The sequence below is a fragment of the Nerophis lumbriciformis genome, linkage group LG06, assembly GCF_033978685.3.
Source record: "Nerophis lumbriciformis linkage group LG06, RoL_Nlum_v2.1, whole genome shotgun sequence".
In the NCBI taxonomy this organism is placed as follows: domain Eukaryota; kingdom Metazoa; phylum Chordata; class Actinopteri; order Syngnathiformes; family Syngnathidae; genus Nerophis; species Nerophis lumbriciformis.
This window is the reverse complement of record NC_084553.2, coordinates 5,078,236-5,097,069: the sequence shown is the minus strand read 5'-3', so window position 1 is coordinate 5,097,069 and position 18,834 is coordinate 5,078,236. Positions and strand designations below refer to the sequence as shown.

Genomic DNA, 18,834 nt, shown 5'->3' with positions numbered 1-18,834 from the left:
CTGCGGAGCGGCGAGAGTTTATCGCGCTAGCTATCGCAATATCAGTGTTTACAAAAAAATATGTTTTGTTTAGGAGTTTTTACGTGCTTGTCGATATATTTTCATTTCTTTATGCTAAAATAGGCCAACTGACTTGGAGTTAATTAGGCTAGCTTTATTAGCTAACTGCGCTACATTGAAACAAGAAACACAATGGCGCCACGCCCGCTAGCATGTAGCTTGTTTATGCTAACAACTTCCACCTCAAATCTGGGTGAAGGATTTTAGCGCCATCATGCTAAGGGCTAAGTTAGCTAACAGAGCAGGGGTCGTCCTTGCAGGGCTTGACGTCGCCTCGCAGCAGCTGGACCAGGACGGCCTTGGTCAGGTAGCTGGAGGTGCTCCTCTGGCCCACAGGGGCCGTGTTGAAGAAGGCCTGCGTGACGTCCTGCAGAGGAGCGGACGTGGTTTTTAGTGTGGACCAGGAAGACGAGGGAGGGAGACTCGGTCTTACCCGCTTCTCAAGGTCGTCCTTCTGGAAGTCGGCCATGGCGTCCTTCACCAGAGAGTCCAGGTCCACCTCGCTGCTGAACTCCAGCTCGGGGTTCCTCTCCAGCACGATGGAGACCACCATCAGCAGCTGCTCACGCCCGCAAACACCTCGTCATTATCACGGTGACACTCACTCATTCACATTGATATAATCAATAATAACCATTCAAATAATTAAAAACAATATTTTTCTGTTTAAAGACACAACATGTTTTATTTTGTAATTCTCTGACCAAAAATGTATATAAAGTCAAATAAAGGAATGATTAAACTGTCAATTAATATTACAAAGCCTATGGATGACATTTAATTAAAATTATAATATATTTTTGTTATAAATGATATTCATTTATTGTGTATTTTTGTATAACAGCAACAAAATAAAAATAAAATTAATACTGTAATTTTACTTTTAATTTTTTTGACCACGGCTGAAAATATTGAAAATGAACACAGAATAAATATAAAATAATACAAAAATAAAAATAAATAAATGAATAAATATGGACATAATTAAATTATATATATATAGATATATATATATATATATATATATATATATATATATATATATATATATATATATATATATATATATATATATGTATTTTTTTTTTTTTTTTTTTAATTTTGTTTCTGCTGCTCCAAAATAATTTTACATCTAAAACATTTTAATTGAAAATTAAATCAAAATTAGATAATGGATATAATAATGAAATAATATAATTGAAATTTGATGTATTTAACTGTGGTGATTAAAATAATTCCAAACATATTTTAGTAATTTTTTTTTTTCCTGTTTAAGGACACCACATATGTTTTAATTTTGCAAGTCTCTGACCAAAAATGTATATAAAGTCAATTAAAGGAATGATTAAACTGTCAATTAATAGTAAAAAGCCTATGGATAACATTTAATTAAAATTCTAATATATTTTTGTTATAAATTATATTAATTTATTGTGGTTTTTTTGTATGAACGCAAGAAAATAAAAAACAATAATACTGTAATTTTACTTTTAATTTTTTTGACCACGGCTGAAAATATTGAAAATGAACACAGAATAAATATAAAATAATACAAACATAAAAATGAATAAATATGGACACAATTAAATAATATAATTGTATTTTTTTAATTTATTTTGTCTCTGCTGCTTCAAAATAATTTTACATCTAAAACATTTTAATTGAAAACTAAATCAATATTAGATAATGCATATAATAATTAAATAATAAATATAGAAAGTAGTGAATTAATAAATATGAACACATTTAAATAATTGAAATTTGATGTATTAACTGTGATGATTAAAATTATTCCAAACATATTTTAGTATTTTTTTTCCTTCTGTTTAAGGACACCACATATGTTTTTATTTGGTAATTCTCTGACCAAAAATGAATATAAAGTCAATTAAATGAATGATTAAACTGTCAATTAATATTACAAAGCCTATGGATGAAATGTAATTAAAATTCTAAAATATACATATTTTTTTATAAATTATATTAATTTAGTGTGTTTTTTTGTATAAACGCAAGAAAATAAAAAACAATAATACTGTAATTTTACTTTTTATTTTTTTGACCACGGCTGAAAATATTGAAAATGAACACAGAATAAATATAAAATAATACAAAAATAAAAATGAATAAATAAATAAATATGGACACAATTAAATAATATCATTTTAATTTTTTAATTTATTTTGTCTCTGTTGCTTCAAAATAATTTTACATCTAAAACATTTTAATTGAAAACTAAATCAATATTAGATAATGCATATAATAATGAAATAATAAATATAGAAAGTAGTGAATTAATAAATATGAACACATTTAAATAATTGAAATTTGATGTATTAACTGTGAGGATTAAAATAATTCCAAACATATTTTAGTAAAAAAAAATGTTCTGTTTAAGGACACCACATATGTTTTAATTGTGTAATTCTCTGACCAAAAATGAATATAAAGTCAATTAAATGAATGATTAAACTGTCAATTAATATTACAAAGCCCATGGATGAAATTTAATTAAAATTCTAAAATATATTTTTTTTTTTATAAATTATATTAATTTATTGTGTTTTTTTGTATAACAGCAACAAAATTAAAAAAATTAATACTGTAATTTTACTTTTTATTTTTTTGACCACGGCTGAAAATGTTGAAAATGAACACAGAATAAATATAAAATAATACAAAAATAAAAATAAATAAATATGGACACAATTAAATAACATAATTTTATTTTATTTTTTTATTTTGTCTCTGCTGCTTCAAAATAATTTTACATCTAAAACATTTTAATTGAAAACTAAATCAATATTAGATAAAGCATATAATAATGAAATAATAAATATAGAAAGTAGTGAATTAATAAATATGAACACATTTAAATAATTGAAAATTGATGTATTAACTGTGATGATTAAAATAATTCCAAACATATTTTAGTATTTTCTTTTCTTCTGTTTAAGGACACCACATATGTTTTTATTTTGTAATTCTCTGACCAAAAATGAATATAAAGTCAATTAAATGAATGATTAAACTGTCAATTAATATTACAAAGCCTATGGATGAAATGTAATTAAAATTCTAAAATATACATGTTTTTTTATAAATTATATTAATTTAGTGTGTTTTTTTGTATAAACGCAAGAAAATAAAAAACAATAATACTGTAATTTTACTTTTTATTTTTTTGACCACGGCTGAAAATATTGAAAATGAACACAGAATAAATATAAAATAATACAAAAATAAAAATGAATAAATAAATAAATATGGACACAATTAAATAATATCATTTTAATTTTTTAATTTATTTTGTCTCTGTTGCTTCAAAATAATTTTACATCTAAAACATTTTAATTGAAAACTAAATCAATATTAGATAATGCATATAATAATGAAATAATAAATATAGAAAGTAGTGAATTAATAAATATGAACACATTTAAATAATTGAAATTTGATGTATTAACTGTGAGGATTAAAATAATTCCAAACATATTTTAGTAAAAAAAAATGTTCTGTTTAAGGACACCACATATGTTTTAATTGTGTAATTCTCTGACCAAAAATGAATATAAAGTCAATTAAATGAATGATTAAACTGTCAATTAATATTACAAAGCCCATGGATGAAATTTAATTAAAATTCTAAAATATATTTTTTTTTTTATAAATTATATTAATTTATTGTGTTTTTTTGTATAACAGCAACAAAATTAAAAAAATTAATACTGTAATTTTACTTTTTATTTTTTTGACCACGGCTGAAAATGTTGAAAATGAACACAGAATAAATATAAAATAATACAAAAATAAAAATAAATAAATATGGACACAATTAAATAACATAATTTTATTTTATTTTTTTATTTTGTCTCTGCTGCTTCAAAATAATTTTACATCTAAAACATTTTAATTGAAAACTAAATCAATATTAGATAAAGCATATAATAATGAAATAATAAATATAGAAAGTAGTGAATTAATAAATATGAACACATTTAAATAATTGAAAATTGATGTATTAACTGTGATGATTAAAATAATTCCAAACATATTTTAGTATTTTCTTTTCTTCTGTTTAAGGACACCACATATGTTTTTATTTTGTAATTCTCTGACCAAAAATGAATATAAAGTCAATTAAATGAATGATTAAACTGTCAATTAATATTACAAAGCCCATGGATGAAATTTAATTAAAATTCTAAAATATATATTTTTTTTTATAAATTATATTAATTTATTGTGTTTTTTTGTATAACAGCAACAAAATTAAAAAAATTAATACTGTAATTTTACTTTTTATTTTTTTGACCACGGCTGAAAATGTTGAAAATGAACACAGAATAAATATAAAATACAAAAATAAAAATAAATAAATATGGACACAATTAAATAACATAATTTTATTTTATTTTTTTATTTTGTCTCTGCTGCTTCAAAATAATTTTACATCTAAAACATTTTAATTGAAAACTAAATCAATATTAGATAAAGCATATAATAATGAAATAATAAATATAGAAAGTAGTGAATTAATAAATATGAACACATTTAAATAATTGAAAATTGATGTATTAACTGTGATGATTAAAATAATTCCAAACATATTTTAGTATTTTCTTTTCTTCTGTTTAAGGACACCACATATGTTTTTATTTTGTAATTCTCTGACCAAAAATGAATATAAAGTCAATTAAATGAATGATTAAACTGTCAATTAATATTACAAAGCCTATGGATGAAATGTAATTAAAATTCTAAAATATACATATTTTTTTATAAATTATATTAATTTAGTGTGTTTTTTTGTATAAACGCAAGAAAATAAAAAACAATAATACTGTAATTTTACTTTTTATTTTTTTGACCACGGCTGAAAATATTGAAAATGAACACAGAATAAATATAAAATAATACAAAAATAAAAATGAATAAATAAATAAATATGGACACAATTAAATAATATCATTTTAATTTTTTAATTTATTTTGTCTCTGTTGCTTCAAAATAATTTTACATCTAAAACATTTTAATTGAAAACTAAATCAATATTAGATAATGCATATAATAATGAAATAATAAATATAGAAAGTAGTGAATTAATAAATATGAACACATTTAAATAATTGAAATTTGATGTATTAACTGTGAGGATTAAAATAATTCCAAACATATTTTAGTAAAAAAAAATGTTCTGTTTAAGGACACCACATATGTTTTAATTGTGTAATTCTCTGACCAAAAATGAATATAAAGTCAATTAAATGAATGATTAAACTGTCAATTAATATTACAAAGCCCATGGATGAAATTTAATTAAAATTCTAAAATATATATTTTTTTTTTATAAATTATATTAATTTATTGTGTTTTTTTGTATAACAGCAACAAAATTAAAAAAATTAATACTGTAATTTTACTTTTTATTTTTTTGACCACGGCTGAAAATGTTGAAAATGAACACAGAATAAATATAAAATAATACAAAAATAAAAATAAATAAATATGGACACAATTAAATAACATAATTTTATTTTATTTTTTTATTTTGTCTCTGCTGCTTCAAAATAATTTTACATCTAAAACATTTTAATTGAAAACTAAATCAATATTAGATAAAGCATATAATAATGAAATAATAAATATAGAAAGTAGTGAATTAATAAATATGAACACATTTAAATAATTGAAAATTGATGTATTAACTGTGATGATTAAAATAATTCCAAACATATTTTAGTATTTTCTTTTCTTCTGTTTAAGGACACCACATATGTTTTTATTTTGTAATTCTCTGACCAAAAATGAATATAAAGTCAATTAAATGAATGATTAAACTGTCAATTAATATTACAAAGCCTATGGATGAAATTTAATTAAAATTCTAAAATATATATATGTTTTTATAAATTATATTAATTTATTGTGTTTTTTTGTATAAACGCAAGAAAATAAAAAACAATAATACTGTAATTTTACTTTTAATTTTTTTGACCACGGCTGAAAATATTGAAAATGAACACAGAATAAATTTAAAATAATACAAACATAAAAATAAATAAATGAATAAATATAAACACAATTAAATAATATAATTTTATTTTTTTAATTTATTTTGTCTCTGCTGCTTCAAAATAATTTTACATCTAAAACATCTTAATTGAAAACCAAATCAATATTAGATAATGGATATAATAATGAAATAATAAATATAGAAAATAGTGAATTAATAAATATGAACACACTTAAATAATTGAAATTTGATGTATTAATGTGATGATTAAAATAATTCCAAACATATTTTAGTATTTTTTTTCCTTCTGTTTAAGGACACCACATATGTTTTAATTTTGTAATTCTCAGACCAAAAATGAATATAAAGTCAATTAAATGAATGATTAAACTGTCAATTAATATTACAAAGCCTGTGGATGAAATTTAATTAAAATTCTAAAATATACATATTTTTTTATAAATTATATTAATTTATTGTGTTTTTTTGTATAAACGCAAGAAAATAAAAAACAATAATACTGTAATTTTACTTTTAATTTTTTTGACCACGGCTGAAAATATTGAAAATGAACACAGAATAAATATAAAATAATACAAACATAAAAATAAATAAATAAATAAATATGGACAATTAAATAATATAATTTTAATTTTTTTTTTTTATTTTGTCTCTGCTGCTTCAAAATAATTTTACATCTAAAACATTTTAATTGAAAACTAAATCAATATTAGATTATGGATATAATAATGAAATAATAAATATAGAAAATAGTGAATTAATAAATATGAACACATTTAAATAATTGAAATTTGATGTATTAACTGTGATGATTAAAATAATTCCAAACATATTTTAGTATTTTTTTTCCTTCTGTTTAAGGACACCACATATGTTTTAATTTTGTAATTCTCTGACCAAAAATAAATATATAGTCAATTAAATGAATGATTAAACTGTCAATTAATATTACAAAGCCTATGGATGAAATGTAATTAAAATTCTAAAATATATATGTTTTTTTATAAATTATATTAATTTATTGTGTTTTTTTGTATAAACGCAATAAAATAAAAAACAATAATACTGTAATTTTACTTTTAATTTTTTTGACGACGGCTGAAAATATTGAAAATGAACACAGAATAAATATAAAATAATACAAAAATAAAAATAAATAAATGAATAAATATGGACACAATTAAATAATATAATTTTAATTTTTTTATTTATTTTGTCTCTGCTGCTTCAAAATAATTTTACATCTAAAACATTTTAATTGAAAACTAAATCAATATTAGATAATGCATATAATAATGAAATAATAAATATAGAAAGTAGTGAATGAATAAATATGAACACATTTAAATAATTGAAATTTGATGTATTAATAACTGTGATGATTAAAATAATTCCAAACATATTTTAGTATTTTTTTTTCTGTTTAAGGACACCACATATGTTTTAATTTTGTAATTCTCTGACCAAAAATTAATATAAAGTCAATTAAATGAATGATTAAACTGTCAATTAATATTACAAAGCCTATGGCTTAAATTTAATTAAAATTCTAAAATATATATATTTTTTTTATAAATTATATTCATTTATTGTGTTTTTTTGTATAAACGCAAGAAAATAAAAAACAATAATACTGTAATTTTACTTTTAATTTTTTTGACCACGGCTGAAAATATTGAAAATGAACACAGAATAAATATAAAATAATACAAAAATAAAAATAAATAAATGAATAAATAAGGACACAATTAAATAATATAATTGTAATTTTTTTTTTTTTTTTGTCTCTACTGCTTCAAAATAATTTTACATCTAAAACATTTTATTTGAAAACTAAATCAATATTAGATAATGCATATAATAATGAAATAATAAATATAGAAAGTAGTGAATTAATAAATATGAACACATTTAAATAATTGAAATTTGATGTATTAACTGTGATGATTAAAATAATTCCAAACATATTTTAGTATTTTTTTTTCCTTCTGTTTAAGGACACCACATATGTTTTAATTTTGTAATTCTCTGACCAAAAATGAATATAAAGTCAATTAAATGAATGATTAAACTGTCAATTAATATTACAAAGCCTATGGATGAAATTTAATTAAAATTCTAAAATATATTTTTTTTTTTATAAATTATATTAATTTATTGTGTTTTTTTGTATAAACGCAAGAAAATAAAAAACAATAATACTTTAATTTTACTTTAAATTTTTTTGACCACGGCTGAAAATATTGAAAATGAACACAGAATAAATATAAAATAATACAAACATAAAAATAAATAAATGAATAAATATGGACACAATTAAATAATATAATTTTATTTTGTCTCTGCTGCTTCAAAATAATTTTACATCTAAAACATTTTAATTGAAAACCAAATCAATATTAGATAATGGATATAATAATGAAATAATAAATATAGAAAGTAGTGAATGAATAAATATGAACACATTTAAATAATTGAAATTTGATGTATTAACTGTGATGATTACAATTATTCCAAACATATTTTAGTATTTTTTTTTCTGTTTAAGGACACCACATATGTTTTAATTTTGTAATTCTCTGACCAAAAATGTATATAAAGTCAATTAAAGGAATGATTAAACTGTCAATTAATATTACAAAGCCTATGGATGACATTTAATTAAAATTCTAATATATTTTTGTTATAAATGATATTCATTTATTGTGTTTTTTTGTATAACAGCAACAAAATTAAAAAAATTAATACTGTAATTTTACTTTTTATTTTTTTGACCACGGCTGAAAATATTGAAAATGAACACAGAATAAATATAAAATAATACAAAAATAAAAATAAATAAATGAATAAATAAGGACACAATTAAATAATATAATTGTAATTTTTTTTATTTATTTTGTCTCTGCTGCTTCAAAATAATTTTACATCTAAAACATTTTAATTGAAAACTATATCAATATTAGATTATGGATATAATAATGAAATAATAAATATAGAAAATTGTGAATTAATAAATATGAACACATTTAAATAATTGAAATTTGATGTATTAACTGTGATGATTAAAATAATTCCAAACATATCTTAGTATTTTTTTTCTTTCTGTTTAAGGACACCACATATGTTTTAATTTTGTAATTCTCTGACCAAAAATGAATATAAAGTCAATTAAATGAATGATTAAACTTTTAATTAATATTACAAAGCCTATGGATGAAACTTAATTAAAATTCTAAAATATATATATTTTTTTATAAATTATATTAATTTATTGTGTTTTTTTTGTATAAATGCAAGAAAATAAAAAACAATAATACTGTAATTTTACTTAAAATTTTTTTGACCACGGCTGAAAATATTGAAAATTAACAGAGAATAAATATAAAATAATACAAATAAATAAATAAATAAATATGGACACAATTTAATAATATAATTTGAATTTTTTTTATTTTATTTTGTTTATTGATCTAACAGCAGCTGCTTCAAAATAGTTTTAACTGTAATTTAATTGTTTTTTTTCACTACATCTGAAACATTTTAATCGAAAACTCAACAAATATTAGATAATGCATATAATAATGAAATAATACATATAAAAGTAATGAATTAATAAATATGAACACAATTAAATAATTTAAATTTGATGTTTTAACTGTGATAATTAAAATAATTCTAAAAATATTTTTGTATTTTTTTTTTCTGTTTAAGGACACAAAATTAGTAGGTTTTGTTTTGTAATGATTTGACCAAAATTAAATATGAATGGAACATTTTTAAACATTTATTTTGTTCCTTTGTATAACAGCAGCTGCTCCCCAATTTTTATTTTATTTTACTTGTTTGAGTATGGCTGAAAAATACTGATAGAATTTAAAAAAAAAAATGAAATAATTCAATTAATAACAAAATAATAAATATTTTAAAAAAAAATCAATAAATATGGACACATTTAAATAATTGATGTTGGATTTAATAATTGAAATACAAATAACAATTAAAATAATTAAAACATAGTTTAGTATTCTGTTAGTATTTATCTTTTTCTGTTTGTTATAGAATAACACATATATAAAAATAAAAAAAGTATATACTGTATGGACACAATTAAATAATATTGGATTTGAGATAGGCTCCAGCGCCCCCGCAACCCCAAAGGGAATAAGCGGTAGAAAATGGATGGATGGATGGATGGATGGATGGATGGATTTAATCATTGAAATTCTAAATAATAACCATTAAATATTATTATTATTATTTATTTTTTTTAATCTTTGACCAAAATCAAATTTAAAGTCAATTCAATTAATGATTATTTTGACGATTAAAATAAGAATATCAAAAAGAAATGTTCATATATATCTTTTACATTTATTTTGTTTCAATGTATAACAGCTGCTCCAGGCAAAATCTAAATACTACAATTTATTTGTTTATTCGACTGCGGCTATAAATTTTGATTAAAAATAAATAAATAAATATAAAATACAAAGAATATTACAATTTGAAATCAATAATAATGATAATAATTAATTGATATTGAATTTAATACAAATGTCCATTTATTTATTTTAAATCTGAAATATCATATTATTTAGAAATATATTTGTTTGCTAGTAATTCATTTATTCTTTTTTTGTTTAACTGTTTAATGAATGTTTTTATTCTTGAGTATTTAAACACAATTTAATAAACATGAAGTCGAATAAATGAATGATTAAAATGTAATTTAGTATTAAAATGTGTATGGATTAAATTACCTGACAGTTAGATATTTTATATATATATATTTTCCACAATAATCACAATTAAATACTGAACTTGTATCAGTTAAATGTATATTTAATATACTGTAAATATTACATTAATATTAAAAAAATCTAATAAATTAGTAAAAAAATTTTAGTAATATATTGATTGTCAATTTAACGGTTGAATATTTATTCATAATACTTTGTCTACTATTTAATATGTAAATTGAGGTGCAGCAGTTTAATAATAATAAATGCAAAATAATAAATTTAAAAAAAGAGTTAATTGACAGCTTTATTTGATTTTTTCCTGATTTAATTGATTTGATAATTTTTTATTGTTACAAAAAAAAAAAAAGAAGAGTATTTTTACCTCCACGACCACCTGTCTGTACTCGGGCAGGACGATGCTCTTCAGCGTGTCCTCCACCAGCAGGGAGAAGTTCATCTCGTACATGGTCATGTCCGACAGCGTGGGTTGCTACGACAAGATGGCGGCCGTGACGAGACGCCGCCAAAACAAAAACGGCGCCGGTCGACGTACCTGCGGAAGGTGCGTCCCGGCGACCAGGATCCCGCCGGGCGTCCTCTCCAGGATCTGCCAGACCCGGTCATAAAAGCCCAGCGGGGTTCGGTTCAAGGAGCCGTCGATCTGGCGACGGTGGAGCCAGGACCTGCGGGACAGAGGTCAGTCACACGCAGAGTTCTCACAAGAATGAGGATTGGCTGGGCACCTGCGGGTGTGCTGAGGCTGCAGGACGTCCAGCAGGAGCTGCTTGATGTCGCTGGGGGACAGCTGGTAGATGTCCTGGGGGCACATGTCCCCCGCCCGGACCTTCAGCTCCTGCTTCATGGCCTGCACCATCCACCTGGGACACCACACCGCAGGAGTTTAAAAAACATAGGAAGGGTCATGTCCTGGAAATTTGGGAATTTCGGGAAAACGGGGAATCTTTGAAAATATTGATACTAGCTCAATTGTCTTAGATGGAATTTTTCGAATCAGTTCGAAGATGTTGACGTTGAAACAGTTTGAATTGAAAATTGGTATCCCAGAATTGGTGGAATTTTGGAATACATATATATATATATATATATATATGTATGTGTGTGAAAAAAAATCACAAGACTACTTCATCTCTACAGGCCCGTTTCATGAGGGGTTCCCTCAATCATCAGGAAAAAAATAAAAAATAAAAAAATAAAAAATCTCCTGATGATTGAGGGAACCCCTCATGAAACAGGCCTGTAGAGATGAAGTAGTCTTGTGATTTTTTTTCCCCACACATACATATATTGCGCTCTATAACCTTATTAAGACACATATATATATATATATATATATATATATATATATATATATATATATATATATATATATATATATATATATATATATATATATATATATATATATATGTCTTAATAAGGTTATCCAAAAAATAGTGCTCGATACCGTAGTAGAGCGCAATATATGTATACTATTTTTTGGATAACCTTATTAAGACATATATATATATATATATATGTATACATATATATATATATATATATATATATATATATATATATATATATATATATATATATATATATATATATATATATGTGTCTTAATAAGGTTATCCAAAAAATAGTGCTTGATACCGTAGTAGAGCGCAATATATGTATGTGTGGGGAAAAAAAAAAAAAAAAAAGAAAATCACAAGACTACTTCATCTCTACAGGCCTGTTTCATGAGGGGTTCCCTCAATCATCAGGAGTTTTTTTTTCTTTTCTTTTTCCTGATGATTGAGGGAACCCCTCATGAAACAGGCCTGTAGAGATGAAGTAGTCTTGTGATTTTTTTTCACACACATACATATATATATATATATATATATATATATATATATATATATATATATATATATATATATATATATATATATATATATGTATGTATATAAACATACACATAATGTGTAGATGTACACATTTGAATGTGTAGGATATATATATATATATATATATATATATATATATATATATATATATATATATATATATAAATTATAAATATTGTGAGAAAAAAGTTGTTATTGTACATGAATTATGTCAGAATATTTTGAGAAAAATAAAATTTTACAAGAAAACTATTTTTTTTAAAGAAAAACACAATATTAAAGTATGTATAAATAAAAAATAAGTAAATAAAAGATTACATTTTTTTAACGAAAAATGTGGCCATAAATAAAGTCCAATATATTGTAAAACTTTTTTTTTTTTTTTTTAAAGAAAGATGTAACAAGTAATAAGAAAAAAAAATCATACAATAATTTTTAAGAATAATCTGAAAAAAAAAAAATTTTACAAGACGATGTAAAAAAAAAAAAAAAATCATTGTACAACAATTATGCTCGGTAGAAATATTTTGTGACAAAAGCTAAAATTTTACAAGGACATTTAAATGTAACTTAGATATTGGGTTTCACAATGTAAAGCGCTTTGAGTCACTTGAGAAAAAGCGCTATATAAATGTAGTTCACTTCACTTATATTTTATATGATTAAAATATTGTGAAAAACAAATTGTGAAAATGTTGCCTGAGCACTGCAATGTGATGGCTGTATTTACAAAAGAAAGGTGGCTAATTGTCGGTCAATTTAAACAACAGCCTTTTGGCTGCCTTCTGGGGATTTCAGGGAGAGAATGAAAACTTTGGTAGTTCTAGTGCCAAATATACTTCATTATATTCCCTGGTTGGGCCTGTTGAGTAATTGGAGCAGTGCTGCCACCTAGCTGGTGGGCTATTGTGCGCTTAGCTGTCGTGTAGCCGCAGGCGCTCACCCGACTCGGATCTTGAGCATGCCGCTGAAGAGCTCGGGGTTGTTGGAGATGATCCATCCGATGTGGATGACCAGCTCCTGCTGCAGGACCGCCTCGCGCTCGCCCCCTGGTGGGCAGCACTTGCTGTAGATGATGCCCTGGATGACGCCGGGCGACAGCGGGTTGGAGATCACCTCCTCCTCGCGGCCGAACACGCCCAGGGTCACCTGGCCAGAGAGGAGGAGAGCTGACCGTGACTTGGACACGCGTGACTTGTTCCTTGGCTTCATGCCATGCTTCTTCTCCAAAGTTCTTGCTAGCTTAGCAGACGGATTGTCGCCGTTTGTGAGTATTCCGTATATCAATCAAACTTACACTAAATAACTTCTAACATTCCAACAGAAAAGAAATGCATTCACACAGATGTGCTAGCTCGGTGCTAATTTACACTGGACATGCCATATACGTGCTACTGTTTAGCATTAGCAATTTTACATGGCGGTTTCAACACCTCCAAATTTGGTAGCTAAGACGCACGTTACAATCAAAAAGCAAATTATTTACGGTTCCGATTCCTCGAGTGACGATTGGAATAAAATTGGATTCTTGTTAAAAAATAAAAATAATGATATATGGGAAGAGTAGTGTGTGTGGATGGTTGAAAGGTCGGAATCGGGTAAAAAATGGCGCAACATTTTGAGAGTCTCGGGCATTTTAGGACTATGAATACGTCCATTCATTACGTTCTGGAAATTTGGGAATTTTGTAAAAACTGTGAAAATATGGATACTAGCACAATTGTCCGAGATGATATGAATGGGTTGGTGTTGGAATTTTTGGAATCGGTTGAAAAATGTTGACGTAGTAACAGTTTGAATTGAGAATGGGTATTCCGGAATTCCTGGAAATTCGAAGAAAACCGGGAATTTGTAAGGAAAAAAATAGGACAGTTTGTTGTCCTAACTAAGAGGAATGTCGTGAATGTGGAATGGTGGGAATTGGTTGAAAAATGTGGACTGTGAAAACTTTCCAGCGAGAAGTGAAAATAGGGCTTTGGAAAACTGGGAATTCCTGGAATTTTGTTGAACTTTGAAAATATAAGTTTGATTTTCCAAGGTGAGTGGAGTGTGTGGATGCTTGAAAGGTCGGAATCGGGTAAAAAGTGGTGCAAAATTTTGAGAATTTAGGGCATTTTAGGACTATGAATATGTCCATTCATTTGAACGGAAATGTCCTGGAAATTTGGGATTTTGGGGAAAACCGAAAATTTGCGAAAATATTGATACTAGCACAGTTGTCCGAGATGATATGAATGGGTTGGTGTTGGAATTTTTCGAATCGGTTGAAAATGTTGACGTAGTAACAGTTTGAAGTAAGAATGGGTATTTCGGAATTCCTGGAATTTCGAAAAAAAAACGGGAATTTGTACGAAAAAACAAAAATTGGAGCGTTTGTTGTTCCAACTAAGAGGAATGTCGTGAAGGTGGAATGGTGGGAATTGGTTGAAAAATGTGGACTGTGAAAACTTTCCAGGGAGAAGTGAAAATAGGGCTTTGGAAAACTGGGAATTCCTGGAATTTTGTTGAACTTTGAAAATATACGTTTGATTTTCCAAGGTGAGTGGAGTGTGTGGATGGTTGAAAGGTCGCAATCGGGTAAAAAGTGGTGCAAAATTTTGAGAATTTAGGGCATTTTAGGACTATGAATATGTCCATTCATTTGAACGGAAATGTCCTGGAAATTTGGGATTTTGGGGAAAACCGAAAATTTGCGAAAATATAGATACTAGCACAGTTGTCCGAGATGATATGAATGGGGTGGTGTTGGAATTTTTCGAATCGGTTGAAAATGTTGACGTAGTAACAGTTTGAAGTAAGAATGGGTATTTCGGAATTCCTGGAATTTCGGAAAAAAAACGGGAATTTGTACGAAAAAACAAAAATTGGAGCGTTTGTTGTTCCAACTAAGAGGAATGTCGTGAAGGTGGAATGGTGGGAATTGGTTGAAAAATGTGGACTGTGAAAACTTTCCAGGGAGAAGTGAAAATAGGGCTTTGGAAAACTGGGAATTCCTGGAATTTTGTTGAACTTTGAAAATATACGTTTGATTTTCCAAGGTGAGTGGAGTGTGTGGATGCTTGAAAGGTCGGAATCGGGTAAAAAGTGGTGCAAAATTTTGAGAATTTAGGGCATTTTAGGACTATGAATATGTCCATTCATTTGAACGGAAATGTCCTGGAAATTTGGGATTTTGGGGAAAACCGAAAATTTTCGAAAATATGGATACTAGCACAGTTGTCCTAGATGATATGAATGGGTTGGTGTTGGCATTTTTCGAATCGGTTGAAAAATGTTGACGTAGTAACCGTTTGAATTGAGAATGGGTATTTCGGAATTCCTGGAATTTCGAAGAAAACCGGGAATTTGTACCAAAAAAACAAAAATTGGAGTGTTGGTTGTTCCAACTAAGAGGAATGTTGTGAAGGTGGAATGGTGGGAATTGGTTGAAAAATGTGGACTGTGAAAACTTTCCAGCGAGAAGTGAAAATAGGGCTTTGGAAAACTGGGAATTCCTGGAATTTTGTTGAACTTGGAAAATATAATTTTGATTATCCAAGGTGAGTGGAGTGTGTGGATGGTTGAAAGGTCGGAATCAGGTAAAAAGTGGTGCAAAATTTTGAGAATTTAGGGCATTTTAGGACTATGAATATGTCCATTCATTTGAACGGGAATGTCCTGGAAATTTGGGAATTTCGGGAAAACTGAGAATTTTCGAAAATTTGGATACTAGTACAGTTGTCCTAGATGATATGAATGGGTTGGTGTTGGAATTTTTGGAATCGGTTGAAAAATGTTGACGTAGTAACAGTTTGAATTGAGAATGGGTATTTCGGAATTCCTGGAATTTCGAAGAAAACCGGGAATTTGTAAGGAAAAAAATAGGACAGTTTGTTGTCCTAACTAAGAGGAATGTCGTGAAGGTGGAATGGTGGGAATTGGTTGAAAAATGTGGACTGTGAAAACTTTCCAGCGAGAAGTGAAAATAGGGCTTTGGAAAACTGGGAATTCCTGGAATTTTGTTGAACTTGGAAAATATAATTTTGATTGTCCAAGGTGAGTGGAGTGCGTGGATGGTTGAAAGGTCGGAATTGGGTAAAAAAAAAGCGCAACATTTTGAGAGTCTAGGGCACTTTAGGACTATGAATATGTCCATTCATTGAACGGGAATGTCCTGGAAATTTTGGAATTTCGGGAAAACAGAGAATTTGTGAAAAAATTGATACTAGCACAGTTGTCCCAGATGATATGAATGGGTTGGTGTTGGAATTTTTGGAATCGGTTGAAAAATGTTGACGTAGTAACGGTTTGAATTGAGAACGGGTATTCCGGAATTCCTGGAATTTTGAAGAAAACCGAGAATTTGTACGAAAAAAAATAGGAGCGTTTGTTGTTCTAACTAAGAAGAATGTTTTGAAGGTGGAATGGTTGGAATTGGTTGAAAAATGTGGACTATGAAAACTTTCCAGCGAGAAGTGAAAATAGGGCTTGGGAAAACTGGGAATTTTGGGAATTCCTGGAATTTTGTTGAACTTGGAAAATATAAGTTTGATTGTCCAAGGTGAGTGGAGTGCGTGGATGGTTGAAAGGTCGGAATCGGGTAAAAAATGGCACAACATTTTGAGAGTCTAGGGCACTTTAGGACTATGAATATGTTCATTCAATTGAACGGGAATGTCCTGGAAATTTTGAAATTTCGGGAAAACCGAGAATTTTTGAAAATATTGATACTAGCACAGTTGTCCGAGATGATATGAATGGGTTGGTGTTGGAATTTTTGGAATCGGTTGAAAAATGTTGACGTAGTAACAGTTTGAATTGAGAATGGGTATTTCGGAATTCCTGGAATTTCGAAGAAAACTGGGAATTTGTACGAAAAAACAACAATTGGAGTGTTTGTTGTTCCAACTAAGAGGAATGTCGTGAAGGTGGAATGGTGGGAATTGTTGAAAAATGTGGACTGTGAAAACTTTCCAGCGAGAAGTGAAAATAGGGCTTTGGAAAACTGGGAATTCCTGGAATTTTGCTGAACTTTGAAAATATAAGTTTGATTTTCCAAGGTGAGTGGAGTGTGTGAATGGTTGAAAGGTCGGAATCAGGTAAAAAGTGGTGCAAAATTTTGAGAATTTAGGGCATTTTAGGACTATGAATATGTCCATTCATTTGAACGGGAATGTCCTGGAAATTTGGGAATTTCGGGAAAACTGAGAATTTTCGAAAATATGGATACTAGCACAGTTGTCCTAGATGATATGGATGGGTTGGTGTTGGAATGCTTCGAATCGGTTGAAAAATGTTGACGTAGTAACAGTTTGAATTGAGAATTGGTATTTCGGAATTCCTGGAATTTCGAGAAAAAAAACGGGAATTTGTACAAAAAAAAAAAAATTGGAGTGTTTGTTGTCCCAACTAAGAGGAATGTCGTGGAGGTGGAATGGTGGGAATTGGTTGAAAAATGTGGACTGCGAAAACTTTCCAGCGAGAAGTGAAAATAGGGCTTTGGAAAACCGGGAATTCCTGGAATTTTGTTGAACTTGGAAAATATAATTTTGATTGTCCAAGGTGAGTGGAGTGCGTGGATGGTTGAAAGGTCGGAATTGGGTAAAAATGGCGCAACATTTTGAGAGTCTGGGGCATTTTAGGTCTAGGAATACTGTATGTCCATTCATTTGAATGGGAATGTCCTGGAAATTTTGAAATTTCGGAAAAACCGAGAATTTTTGAAAATATTGATACTAGCACAGTTGTCCGAGATGATATGAATGGGTTGGTGTTGGAATTTTTGGAATCGGTTGAAAAATGTTGACGTAGTAACAGTTTGAATTGAGAATGGGCATTTCGGAATTCCTGGAATTTCGAAGAAAACCGGGAATTTGTACGAAAAAACAAAAATTGGAGTGTTTGTTGTTCCAACTAAGAGGAATGTCGTGAAGGTGGAATGGTGGGAATTGTTGAAAAATGTGGACTGTGAAAACTTTCCAGCTAGAAGTGAAAATAGGGCTTTGGAAAACTGGGAATTCCTGGAATTTTGTTGAACTTGGAAAATATAATTTTGATTGTCCAAGGTGAGTGGAGTGCGTGGATGGTTGAAAGGTCGAAATTGGGTAAAAATGGCGCAACA

At 27.1% G+C, this 18,834-nt stretch overlaps 1 protein-coding gene across 3 annotated transcripts in view; it reads right to left on the bottom strand.

Annotated features, from left to right (window-relative positions):
• Positions 1–282: 282 nt before the first annotated feature.
• phkb (phosphorylase kinase, beta) overlaps positions 283–18,834 on the bottom strand; it is a 223,302-nt gene continuing 204,750 nt past the window's right edge. For 2 of the 3 annotated variants that reach the window (XM_061963660.1, XM_061963661.1), the window contains 5 exons: positions 13,678–13,883; positions 11,583–11,717; positions 11,393–11,522; positions 11,222–11,329; positions 290–619 (listed from right to left, as the gene is read on the bottom strand). In XM_061963660.1, coding sequence (XP_061819644.1) covers positions 290–619; positions 11,222–11,329; positions 11,393–11,522; positions 11,583–11,717; positions 13,678–13,883 — 909 coding nt within the window. Of the gene's footprint in view, positions 620–11,221; positions 11,330–11,392; positions 11,523–11,582; positions 11,718–13,677; positions 13,884–18,834 lie in introns of all 3 variants that reach the window. The other variant, XM_061963662.1, reaches the window with a different exon arrangement.